This window comes from Miniopterus natalensis, chromosome X (genome assembly GCF_054644295.1).
Source record: "Miniopterus natalensis isolate mMinNat1 chromosome X, mMinNat1.hap1, whole genome shotgun sequence".
Classification (NCBI taxonomy): Eukaryota; Metazoa; Chordata; class Mammalia; order Chiroptera; family Miniopteridae; genus Miniopterus; species Miniopterus natalensis.
This window is the reverse complement of record NC_142103.1, coordinates 93,134,603-93,148,392: the sequence shown is the minus strand read 5'-3', so window position 1 is coordinate 93,148,392 and position 13,790 is coordinate 93,134,603. Positions and strand designations below refer to the sequence as shown.

Below are 13,790 nucleotides of genomic sequence, written 5' to 3'. Positions count from 1 at the left end.
TTCTGGTTGTCTTGTCTCTTTATAATGAAGCTCTTGGGAGACAGAGATCGCACCTTAGAGTTTTTGGTTTTTTTAAAATCTCTTCCCTATCCAGCTCTGGTATACACTAAAGGAGTGAATGGGCCCAGCTTGTGTGGCTCTGTGGTTGAGCATCGACCCATGAACCAGGAGGTCACGGCTCCATTCCCGGTCAGGGCACATGCCGGGGTTGCAGGCTCCATCCCCAGCAGGGGGCGTGCAGGAGGCAGCCGATCAATGACTCTCTGGTCATTGATGTTTCTCTCTCCCTCTCTCTCCCCCTCTCCCTTCCTCGCTCTGAAATCAATAAAAACATATTTTTTAAAAAGGAGTGAATGAATGAACAAACTCCTAGAGCAGAGCCAAGGCTCTTTAAGGCACACTTGGAGAAACTTTCTAAAAACACAGACTTTTAAGAATGGTAATAATTATAGTAGCTTAGGTTTATATAAGCCTTCACAGTTAAAAAAAAAAAAAAAAAAGTTTTGGTATTTTTAACGGAGCCTAGTTGTCACAAAAACCTTGGGAAGCAGGTATTGTCCCTGTTCACACACGAGGACACATATTTAGATCATTCTTGTGACCAGTCCAAGGCTGTAGAACTAGCAAATGGTAGAGCTGGGGCTCCAACTCCGACATCCCACTGAATTTTTTCCTTGGCTGCTTTGGTTTGTTGAGTTTGTTACTGTTGCTGTCATCCCTGCATTGTGCTACAATCTCTAAATTTAACTCATGGGAAAATGAGAGCTGCTAAAATGATGACGGGACTTTCTGCTACTTTGGATGTCAAGACAGGACCCATTCAGAGAAGAAAAACCACAGCCTCACCTGGCGTTCCTAGGCGGGCCTGAGCAATGGTCAGCTTTTCATGGGGTGCTTGGCATTGGCAGCTGATTTCATCTGCAAATGGGGCAGGAGCAGTCAGAGTCTAGAAGTGAGAAAAAGAAAGGGAATATAGTCTGACAAACTTTCCTTGGGCACTAACTTCCCCTGAAGTTTTATGTCTGTTGGCTACACAGGCATGATCAAAAAGTAGAATATATCCACTGAGTCTTTCAGAGAAATATTGTACTGTTAGAAATAAAAACAGGGACATTGTCATTGAAACCCTTTTTTGACTGCAGCCTCAGAAATAATACGAGCTCTTTAGTGTCTACTATAGGCCAGGTACCAGGTGACGTACTCTGGATATGCTAATTCTTTTAGGCCTCACAACAGCCTGTGATGGCTAGATCCTTCTATCCTTCTATAGTATAGGATAATGCCATCTCCAATTCACAGGAAAGGAAACTGAGGCTCAGCAGGATTAAGAAATATGCTAAGTCATGCCCTTGGAAAGTCACAATGCTCAGTTTTGAACATTTCACAACCAGCAAGGGCAGACTTCAAGCATTAAGACTTACCCACACCCTGGGGTACTCAGTTGGAAGGAATGCCATACTCAGCAGTGTGGCAGACATCTGTGTTTCACACACACCAGCCTGGCCAATCACGAGCTCTGACGTCTCTTCGCTGCAAAGGCCAAAGACGTTATCTGTTCCCTGGGAGGGCCTAAAAGCATAGCATTTCTGGCAGGCTGCCGATAAACTGTTCCTGTGGTAGCTCCAACAGCCACGGCTGCAGGCCCCGCCCCAGGCAGCTGGGGCTGAGGCTCTGGGGAGTGCTGTGAGAGAGATGTAGTTGCTTGGAAGCCTGCCCAGGAAGTGGCTCTGAATATTTTAGTCAGCCTCTTAAAATGAAAACGTCACTCTCTCCAGACAGAGGGAGACAAGTGTTTTTGTAACCGGGCAAATGCGATCCGGAGTTGTCCATTTGTAGTCTTTGAACTATGTCATTACCATGGTCATCACTACATCTACTTTGATATTTTTAAAGCTGAAGTCATTGCAAACATTACTCGTGTTGTCGCATAGATTGTTTCTTAGAGATAGACACAGGTGTTCCTCAAACTGGGAAGACTCAACTGAAGAATGATTCATACATTTGAAGAGGGGCTGTGACCCACTTCTGCTCTTCATTTATTCATTCACTCATTCATTCACTTATTCACACACTCATTCAAATATGTCAGGCATTTTCTTAAATCTGGGGATACAAGTAGGGATAAGACCAGTCCCCGTTCTCCTCCAGGACTCCGGAGGAGTCCCCGTTCTCTGTGCTGCCAAGAACCCATCCTGTCCCATTCCCACCCCTCCTCCCCATTGTAGCACCTTCCGCCCTGGAAACTGGAGTCCTGCCCCAGAGTTGCTTGGAGACCTCCCAATTGCCTGAGACTCTTAACCCCCACCATCCCATTCAGGATTCTGAAAGCAGACCAAGACTTGGGACATGGATTCAGAAAACTTGAGTCTGTTATTGGTTCCTTTTCAGGTGACCTTCTGGGCCATGGTGGGCCAGGGCAACATTTGAAATATGCCAAAGGGGTATAGTGACAAGAGCAGAGGCTCCATAGCCACAAAACTGGCATTGAAATCCCCTTTCCAGCACTTACAGGCTGTGTATTCTAATTTGGCTCTTTTGGTTGAAATAAACTGACACCCACTAGAGTTAGCTCAAGAGATGAAGGATTTTTTTAGGGATACTCTGGCACAGAATTGGGGGGGCAGCCCCTGGCCCCAGAAAGCTCTGCGCCAACCTGGCTGCTCTCTGCATGCGACTCTTTCTGTCCCACACCCATTTACCCTCTGTCTTTCCACTATGTTAAAGTCTCTGCTTGCCTTCTACTCCCCCATAAACTTTGGTGTGAATGGGGGCCATGAAAGGCCTCCTCTGCCTCCCTTCCCAACACTCATTCAGCAGCTTCTGATTGAGCCTTTCAGCCCCAGCCCCTGTTCCTACCAACTTACTGCTTCTTTCCATGTTTCCCAATTCAAAGTCCCAAGGGAGAATCAGATTGGCCAAGTTCATGCATTCAAACCAGGCCACGACCAAAACTGGCCTGCGTTGAATCAGGTGCCCACCAGCTGTGGCTGGTGAGGGGCGGAGGAGTGGCAAGGGAGGTCATGGGTTGCCTGTCACTACCCCTTTAGCAGGCGCTGTTGTTGGGGCAAGAAATGTATTTGACCTTGTGTGCTCTTAAAAGGAAGTTCCTTAACTTAGTTGAATCTCAGTTTCACCTATGAAATGGACACCAATCTTGCAGGGCTGATGCAGAAAATAGAGAGAATTATGTCAAGTGCCTGGTACTCAATAAATTGTGGCCATTATTATTACTTTTCGTATTCATTATTATACATCATAATACATAGTACTTTATATTATGACGTAATAGATAATGTAATTCCCCATAAAAACAAGCAAATAGACTCTGAATGAACTTCTAGGACACAGCCCAAACTGGTAAATGGATTAGCAAGTGGGGCTCTTAATGATTCACTAGCCTTTAATATATGTGGACATGCATCTTTTTCATATGATCTAAAATAAAGTATTATTTGGGGATATTTTATGTGCTAGTCCCAAAGCTTATTAAAGAGATAAGGTGTTGTCATTTTCTGAGATAGATGTACTCCAGAGGGTGTGAAACCTGGTAGTTAAAGCAGAGATAGAGACAGTTGTAAAGCAACAATAGTTACTCAAAGGTGAAGAAAAGGTTTATATGCACTGTGCATTTTGTTCGTAATTATTGTGGCCTGGAAGTAGGAAAAATGGAGAAGCAAAGAGATGGAAGGCACAGAGAGTGCCTAAGTGTGCTTGTGTGTATGTGCATGTGTATGTGTTTTATTATTATTAATCCTCACATGAGCATATTTTTTCCATTGCTTTTCAGGGGGGGGAGATGGAGAGAGAGAGAAATATCGATGTGAGAGAGACACATCCACTGGTCGCCTCCCACAAGCAACTGGGGAGCCAGGAAGTGAACTTGCAACCCAGGTATGTGCCTTTGACCAGGAATCCACCCTGTGACCCTGCGGTGTGTGGGCCAATACTCTAACCACTGAGAACACCAGCCAGGGCCTGAGCATCTTTAACAGCAGTTGACATGGAGAAGGTGAATTCCTTGTTATGTACAAGGCACCGTACTTGGAATGGGGAGAAGGCAAAAATAAATGAGCCACAGCCTTGCTCTCCATAACACCGGTGGCCTTCCAAAATGAGGCAGAATGCTCCCTGGGTTGAAGGTCAAGCTCTGCATTCAGGAAGACCTTGGTTAAGGCCCAGCTACCACCAACTAGCCCTGTGATCTGAGGCAGTATTTTTAAAAAATATATTTTTATTGATTTCAGAGAGGGAGGGAGAGGGAGAGAGAGATGGAAACATCAATGAGAGTCATTGATCAGCTGCCTCCCGCACTCCCCCCCCCCCCCCCGGGGATGGAGCCCTCAACCCGAGCATATGCCCTGACCAGGAATCGAACTGTGATCTCCTGGATCCTAGGTCGGTGCTCAACTGCTGAACCATGCCGGCAGGGCTGAACCAGTATTTTTTTAGTCTGAACACCCTATATCTACTTCTTCTCTGAGACAGAACAAATCACTTGATTTATAAGAATTCTATACTACTCAGGTTCTGTCTCATCCATCAATAAGGGGCAACCCAACCTCAGGATAATGGGATTAAGGTAGCCAGAGGCTTCAGAGAGGGGCAGAGACTAGTCTGCCCTGGCCTCCAGGCTCTTTACCAGCCTGCAGGGGCCCCAGGCCCCCATGTGTTCCTCACCGTTTGCCAGAACCGAGATGGTTCCAGAGATCCTCTGGGGTAGGCATAAAGTTGAGGCTGGGTAATATAAAGCTAAATCTTTGAGTGCATACTTAGTGCATGTATACCCATCTATGTGCTAAGCACTTTAACTGTATTAGCTCATTTCATTTGTACCACGACTAGATGAGGTAGGTTCTATCTCCACTGAATTGTACAGGACCTGTCTTCAAAAGTGGCACCAGTGGCAGCAAGAAGCAACAGCAGTGGTAGATCCCTCAGACTCAGTTACCTTTTTGGCTCCCTCTGGACTGAGGGAACTTTCAGGATTCTTAGACTATTAGGATGGAAGGGAATCACAAAGGAGATACTGGACTTACTGATAATTACAGAAGAGGGGGCAAACAATTCATTGAAAACACAAAAGCATGAGACCATTTTTTTTACCCAGACTTAGTGAAGTAGGTTAGACAACTTACATATAGTTACTGGTAAGCCTCAGCTTAGAGTCCAAATCATTCAGATCACATTGTCAAGTGTTTACTAGCACATTCTCTGTATTTCATTGAGCTGTTTGGAGGGTGAATGAATAGAGGAGATATATAAGAAAGAAAGGAACAGAACTGGCTTTGGGGTGGCAATCCTCAAAGGTGCAGGGTGGCTGTTTTAGAATGGGGGGAGGTATTAGTTTGAAAAGGCATATTTTATTTAATATGAAATTATTACTTGGGGAAAAACCCTACCCTATTCAACATATAAGTCATAGAAATTAAGCCTCTGAGCAGGTAGAGATCATCCGAGGATAGACTATGCCTCCCTAGGAAGCCATATTCCAAAGTCGGGGTTGGGGAGACACATGACATTTTTATATTTGGCAGAGGAGAGTGAGGATTTTAAAGGGTTAAGAAGCCCTTGCCCAGTGCCCCAGACGTCACATGTGGAAGGGCCTTGCCAAGCCACAGGCTTGGAGCTAGACTGCAATATAACTTCTATCTACCTAATTTAAGATAGCCAGTCACTGCATATGGATGTGCTGCCTGTGTCATGCAAGTCCTGGTTATATAAACTGCTCCATAGTAACACATCAAAGCCATATTCCCATCAGGCCTTTTAAAGGGGAAGACATTAGATATTGGGCATTTCATTGTCAGAATGTGTTTAACTGGACATTGTCAAATATTAAAACAAAAGCTATGAGGCGCTATATAAAATGTACAATGCAAACATTACTTGAGCACAGAAAGTGGTGAGTAGAACCTGTACTTATGCAGTGTGCATCACTGACTGACAACTGGACCAATCAGACAGCAAGCTAGTCATCTAATCAGAACTCAGCACAGGGCTGCTGATGGTGATGGCTGACCACAGAATCGCTTGTTTAAACTAAGCTACAGTGAGGCCACCCAGTCAGACAGGCCTGAGTTCAAATCCTAGCTTCACCATTTAATATCCATTCGATTTTTAAAAATTGGGTTTTTTGGAAAATTGCTGGTTCTTAACCCCTGTGATCTTCAGTACTCTCATCTGTAAAAGGGGAATAAAATGATCTACCTCACAGAGCTGTTGTGAGGAGTAAATGAAACGATGTATGTGTGATTAGTATCTTCGTTTTGCCTCTCTAGAATCCACTCTCTTCCTGTCTTTCTCTGCTCTCCTCCACATGGCTTCCTGTATGGACTGCACCAATGGGCTCTGTTGCCTTCCTGCTTCCAGCTGGGTTGGGTCCACGGGAAGCATGCAAAACACTGGAGGGCAGGACAAGAATGAACTCAGGGTATCTGTCTCCCTGGCTTCCTGCCTGCTAGGAAGCTGCATGTTGGTTCTGTCCTTTTACTGAAATCCACAGCTTCTGCGAGGGGGCCCTCTTTCTAGAGCACTCTGTGAAGTTCTGGTAATCAAAATCTCCTCTTGCCCCTTCGCACCTAAGGGAGCAACCCCCCAATGTTTCTAGGCCAAGGGTACATACTGTCCCCTGAGGTTTCCTTAAACCCTGCCCATGCCTTTATAGATAGTCCCTTTAGTAGACTTCCTTCAAATTTCCTCTTTAGAGTGGGCCGTCGGGTCTTGACTGATACAGTATATGTAACAGTATGATGCCAAGCTCAATAAATATTAACTAGCAAATGTTGATGAAGCATGTTAGAAGTGCAGAGACTAATTGAAAAGTGAATTACCCATAGTTAATAATCATAACCATCTCAAGAATGCCTTCCAGTAGGACAGAATTTTACAATGACAGAACATTTTAATCAGGAGATGGAAAAGAGACACAAGCAGGATCTCAGAAAGACTCTACTTCTCCAAGGTAAGCCTTTTGCCTCAGGACTCACCGGAAATTACAAAAAGACATTACAGCCCAGCCGGCCGTGGCTCAGCGGTTGAGCATCGACCTAGGATCCAGGAGATCAGGGTTCCATTCCCCATCAGGGCACAAGCCCGGGTTGCGGGCTCGACCTCCCGCTGAGGGCGTGCAGAAGGCAGCTGATCAATGACTCTCATCATTGATGTTTCTCTCTCTCCCCCTCTCTGAAATCAATAAAGATATATATATATTTTTAAAAAGACATTACAAAATCTCATCCCTCATTCTCATGCTGTTAGGATTGTATTTACTCATCTCTGAATATATTTTTTAGAGCCTGATTTTATTTGGGATCAGAATATTTTAGTCTTTTGAAGAGAGAGGAAAGAAAAAGCAGATCTTATAGCTGACCATAGGCCCAACAGTGAATCACTGGCTTCTTGGACATTATAATATTTATAGCCAGTCTCCCCCAATGACTATAGAAGCACCAAGAAAACAGGGACTTGGTCTGTTCTTTTCATTGCTATATCCCTACTTCCTAGGGCCATACGTGGCATAAAGAAGGTCCTCCATAAACATTTGTTCAATGGGGGGAATTTAAAGTCATTGAAGAGAGAATGATTATTGATAAAGATTAAACTCAAATAAATATACTTATCACTTTTTCTTATCATCATCATAATATATATTATAAAAACTAGGGAAAATAAAGAGAATATAGCAAAATTCACCAAGAATTCTACTCCCCAAATGCAACCATTGTTAACACTTTCATATTTTTTTTCAGGCTTTCTGATATGTTAGCTATACATATTAACAACTTTAGAATCTTACTACTGCATAGATGGTTTTGTTCACTCAATATATCATGATTATTTTATCATGTCATTTAAATAGTCTTCAGCCTCACTATTTTTCTAATGAACAGACTATTTTTTTGGAGCAGTTTTAGGTTCACAGCAAAATGAGCAGAACGTACTGATATTTCCATATAACTCTCACTAATTTTGATAGCTGTAAAACAGTCCACAGAATAGGAAAACCATAATTTATTTAAATATTCCTCTGTTGTTGAATATTAGGTTTATGTTTTACTAATATAAATAATATTCTAAACATAATTCTAAGCCTCTGATTACTTCCCTAGGATAGATGCATAGGAGCTGAATTACTTAGATCAGGGGTGTGAACATTTTAAAGATAAATATTTGAAGAACATTTTAACATATATTGGTAAATTACCTTCTACAAAAGCTACATCATTTATACTCACATTACAATGTATGAAAGCACCTTTCTTGCTGCCATCTCAGTGGCTTTGAGTACTGTTGTTGTCAATTTTATAGACCAAAAAAATGGTATCACGCTGTTTCAATTTGCATTATTTTGATTACAGGAAAGATTGAACATTTTCCCAATGTTTATGAGTCATTTGTATTTTCTTCTGAAACTAAGCTGTCTTCTGCTCATTTTTCTATTGTTGAGAACAAGTATTTTGAAATTTGTTAAAAGCAAGACAATAGCACAGTTAAAAAATTATCTTAAATAGCTTTTTAAAAGTGCATTTTCCAACTTGACCTAGAGTCCCTTCATAAGAAGTTCATTTTTTTTTAAACCAATGTGAGAACACCCGCATCTAGGTCAGGGGAGTAGTTACTGCCCTTCCAGCGATGAGGGATCAGAATTTTTATTAGGTCCTAGGGATACAGGCCTTCTTAAATCACTGACTACCCATAAGCCGTAACCCCCTCCCCGCAATGTGGCCACATTCCAAAGGATTTCAAGTAGATGGAAGAGTCTCAGTACTATAAATAATACATTTCATTGATTCTAAAAGGTACAGTTTCCCTCACACTTTAACATCTCTGAGATTAGGAGAGGGTCTTACAAGAAATGTTGTCTTAAAATAGTGCTGGCAATTTTCTGACATTTTAACACCTCTAAAATGAAAGTTCATCTTATAGTTAATGGCATCTTAGATTCATGAAATGCACAGATGCTATTAACAATAGAAAATAATCATCCTTACCTAGAGATTAAAAATTCCATACCCTAAATCAATTTTTCCTTCAGCAACTGAGCTTAAGGAGTTTATAATGAATATCAATAAATTTTATATCTTATTCATATCCCATCTCCTTCCCCAAAGTACTTGAGGTGACTTTAAAAAAAAATAAAATTTGCAAGTTTAAAATGATAGTTGCAAGATATGGGGGTGGGGGTGAAATGAGCACACAGGAATGCCTGTGGTGGTCCTCTACATTTCGGAAAGGTGGGCTTTACGCTCCCAGCAGTCACGGCAAAGAGGAAGACAAAGTTAATACTGTCCTCAAGCGAAAAACAAAACAGCTATTAAGGAGAAGCACAGCATTTCCTGATGCCGAGTTTTATAGAAATTCCTCCCATGATGCCTCCATAAGGGGCAGGCCAAGTGATGTGTAGTGACGCCCCATACTCAACAACAGCCCCGGATAAAGACGATCCTGTTTGTTATGTTTGTCTGGGTAGTGCCCTCCACGCAAGGATGAGCCCCACCTGGGCCTGAGTAACTACATTTGTAGATTATCTACTTGTATCATCTACTAAACCAGTACTTACAAGATCAGCAAATGGCTTAAAACAGTTCCCGCAATGAAACAGGAGAGCAGCCTGGCCCCACGTGGCTCAGCAGTTGAGCATCAACCTGGGATCCAGGAGATCGGGGTTCGATTCCCGGTCAGGGCACATGCCCAGGTTGCAGGCTCCATCCCCAGTAGGGGTTGTGCAGGAGGTAGCCGGTCAATGACTCTCATCATTGATGTTTCTCTCTCTCTCTCCCCCTCTCCCTTCCTCTCTCTGAAATCAATAAAAACATATTTTTAAAAAAGAAACAAAAAAGAAATAGGAAAGCAAAGATAACACAAGAACAGGCGAACAGCAGGAAAGTGGCAGAAATGACCCTTCGACACCCTGCATGAGTTCTGCCTCTGCCACATTACCAGGTGTGAAAAATGACCACCTAATCAGAGCTGACAAGAAGCCCTCACAGGGTAGCTCAACTGGTTAGAGTGTTGTCCCGATACACCAAGGTTGTGGGTTTGATCCCCAGTCAGGGCACATACAAGAGTCAACCAATGAATGCATAAATAAGTGGGACAACAAATTGATGCTTCTCTCTCTCTCCTCATCAATCAATAAAAAAAAATTTAAAAAGAAGACAGCTGAATTGAAAAATATTACAAAGAAGACTATATTTGAAATATCTGCTACCATTAGCATTAAACCTTACCTGGAGCATATATTGGACCTTGAGATGTTAGCTAATCATAGCATGAAGCTATTGTAATTATTGTAAAAAGAAAGCATCCCAAACATGAAGACAAGTCTCTATGGCTTTTTCAGCAAGGTTTCAAGACATGTGATATTCAGTCCCATAGTTCAAAAAATACTGTTACATGTAATGATAAATGTTTAGAAGACTTTTTCGAGTTTCCATGATTCAATAGAGAAAAACCTGCTCTTCATGCCACAGTAAAACTAGCTGCTCTAATGTGTAGAAAATTTGATGTCAAACTAAAATGCATTCCTTTGTCAGCAAATATATTTAGAAGACATATAGAAAACACTGCTGAAGGTGGGAAGAAACAAGCATTAGAATAAATTATGCAGTGTGGGAGGTTTGCTATACAGTTGGATGGAAGCACAGATATTTCTAACATGTCTCAGCTTGAGGTATTTGCTAGATGCTATTTCAATAATAAAACCTTTTTTTTTCTGAGCCTCCAAAGAAAAGATATTCCAAAGATTTTCCAAAGAAAGATGCTCTAAAGATTGATTTTGCAAAATGGATAACTTCTTTAATAAAATATTTTACAGAAACACTCTGTATGTCTAACCACCAATGAGGTGATTGCTTTGTTCTTGGACCTACATCTCCCACCTATTTGAGAAATACCTGTCTTCTTCTCATGACCCTTCCTCTATTGGCTTTCTAAGTGTATTTCCTTGGGGTTCCATCCTGGAAGATTGTAGATTAATTTAACCAGATCTCATAAAGAGATAGGCAAATATAGGGAGTGTCCTAATAAACAGCTTTAATTATAGCTCTCCTACTTTTCTTCCCTTTAAAAATCTGATAGGATGGCTTGGGGCTGGTTGTTTTCTAGAATTTGCCCTAGAGCAGGATTATCCTGAGGCACTCTTGCTAGCTAACCAATTCCATTCACTTCCTTCTGAGTCTAGAAACTGACTTCCAGGCCAGACCATTGTTAGAAAAAGCATATAGACTGGGCATCATGGATTTTAATTCACAGATTACCTGATTAGGGTTTGACTAGTCCTAGAAATAAAGCAAATTTAGTTCAACGGCTCATATACACTCTCTTTGAGGCTGGATATATTGATGCCTGGAAGGCCTGAGCACATTAAAGCTCTGCTAGTGGCCAAGAGCTGTAATTTTAGGTAAGATCTGACACCAGAATTGTTTGGAAATGGGAAATCTGTTGTATATTGCACTCGCTCTCCATTATCATGATCAGAGTATCTTTAAAGTTGGTACTAAAGCATAATATACATACAGAAACATGCAGAGATCCTAAGTGTGAGGCTCGATGAACTTTCACAAGCTAAACACATACGGCAGCCAGATCAAGTAACCAGCCTCCATCTTGTGCTCCTTCCACAATCCTGATTCCTAATATCACAGATTAGCTTTGCCTACTTTAAGAATCTTTTATACCCGGCCGAGCATGGCTCAGAGGTTGAGAGTCGACCTGGGATCCAGGCGATCAGGGCACATGCCTGGGTTGCGGGCTCGATCAATGACTCTCTCATCATTGATGTTTCTATCTCTCTCTCTCTCCCTCTCCTTTCCTCTCTCTGAAATCAATAAAGATATATTTTAAAAAAAAAAGAAAAATCTTTTATAGAAATGGAATCGTGTAGTGTATATTCTTTTGTATCCGGCTTCTTTCATTCAATGTTATGGCTGTGAGAGTCACCCATATTTTTTGCAGGTGGCTGTAGATTCTTCATTCTCATTGCTGTGTAGCATTGCATTGTGAGAATGTACCACAGTGTACCCATTCTACTTCTGCTAGGCATTTGGGTAGTTTCCAGTTTGGGGTTTTGAATACTTCTGCTAAGAACAGCCTAATATTGAGTTCTGTTGGCCATGTGGACAAATTTCCTAGGAGTAGAAGTGCTGGGTCAAAAATATTTACTTGGAATTTTTCAATTCACTACAAAGAGCCTAGACATCTTATTTGTTTACACTCCTGGACCTGAAAGCAGAACATGTGACGCGGGAGGGCTAAATACAACATTTCTAAGTGCATCCAAGCACATCTGGCTCCTGAACCACCTGGGAGCTTGAGCAGCTGATTCTCTGCTCATTGACGCTGGAGGACTGTGTATAGTGGAAACGGGGGGCTTTAGAAGCCAGACAAACCTAATTTGAAATCCAGGCTTTATCAGTTTGTATTCGATCTTTGGGGAGTTACTTAATTCTTGGCTTCCTCACTTAGAAAGTGGGGAATAGTAATTCCTGTTTCACAGGTCTGCAGCCTGGTTTAATGAGATAACACACATAAGGTATTCAGCACAGTTTGCACTATAAATAGTTGTTCCAGTCCTCCATTTGCCCACAGGAAAAGAAAATGAGTGAGACCTCTAGCCAGTACTGAAAAATTAACCTTTTAACTAAACAATTTGGACATAAAACAGATTTTAGTATTATGTGACTGTGCCTCCCATCAGTATTAGGCATACTGGAAACGAAGCCCTGTGTGTGCCAGGAACAGGCCTTCGACATCATTTGGTTGGCAAGAGGCTGTACATATTGTTTTTGATGCTTCTATTAACCTATGATTATTGTTATTTTTCTTAAATGCCAGTCTAAATAATCCTCCGCATTCTTTTACATTGATGTCAGGTCCAATTGGCATGTTTTTGCAAAACAAAAATGCCAAGTCAGAGACTTTGGCGGGAGGGAGGCGGTTGTATGAAAATGAAGCCTGCTCTACGTGCTGGCCCCGCGTGGCCCCGCACATTATGACCCGGGCTCGCGCTACCGGGCTCGCTGCTTTGTTTCCTAATCCCTGTGTTTTCAAGCGCGCCTTCAAGATTGTTGAGAGCGAAACTGTCGCTTTATCCCCAAGCAGGGTCAGCTTCCCCAGCCTCCCCTACAGCCTGATTCATGCTGGGATAAAGAGGAAGGAGGAATGTTAAAACAATAATGCTATGGTCTGAGCCAGCAATGGGTAATCAGACCCTAGCAAGGTAGAGGCTCTTACCTGGAGATTATGGGAAGAAAATAGGCCTAGCTTGCAATGATTTAGTTTGTTCCTTCCTTCCTCGCTTTCTCCTTTTTATCCTGCCCCCGGTGATGAGACAAAATAAATCTTTTTCTGCATTTATTTCACTAAGGGGCATTGAGAAGCTTTGTATGAACACCAGCAAAGGATGCCAGAGTTTCAGGACTATGGCCTGACTCACTGCTGGACTTGAACCCCAAGCTTAGATGGATAGCATCAGTTAAAGAAGGCCCCTGTAGTTCAATGCCATACTGCCATGCCTCGAAGAAAACCCAATACAGGCAGACCTTGTTTTAGCGTGCTTTGCTTTATTGTGCTCCACAGATGTATTTTTTACAAATTGAAGGCAAGAGCCTCCACCAGCAAAAAGATAACTCACTTTATTGTGATACTCGCTTTATTATGGTGGTCTGGAACCAAGCCTGCCGTATCTCCAAGGTATACCTTCAGTATTATGAAATAGATAAATTGGGAGGCTATTGTTCATATTAAAAAGAGGTTCCTCCTAGGTTTCTTTGGACAGGAACTAGAACATT

The 13,790-nt window shown here is 42.2% G+C and overlaps 1 protein-coding gene across 1 annotated transcript in view; it reads right to left on the bottom strand.

The window, feature by feature from the left end:
- The window catches only part of PCYT1B (phosphate cytidylyltransferase 1B, choline), a 78,787-nt gene that overhangs the window by 56,832 nt on the left and 8,165 nt on the right, over window positions 1-13,790 (bottom strand). Inside the window, exon 2 of the mRNA XM_016209298.2 lies at window positions 847-946. Coding sequence (XP_016064784.1) covers window positions 847-946 — 100 coding nt within the window. The remainder of the gene's footprint in view (window positions 1-846; window positions 947-13,790) is intronic.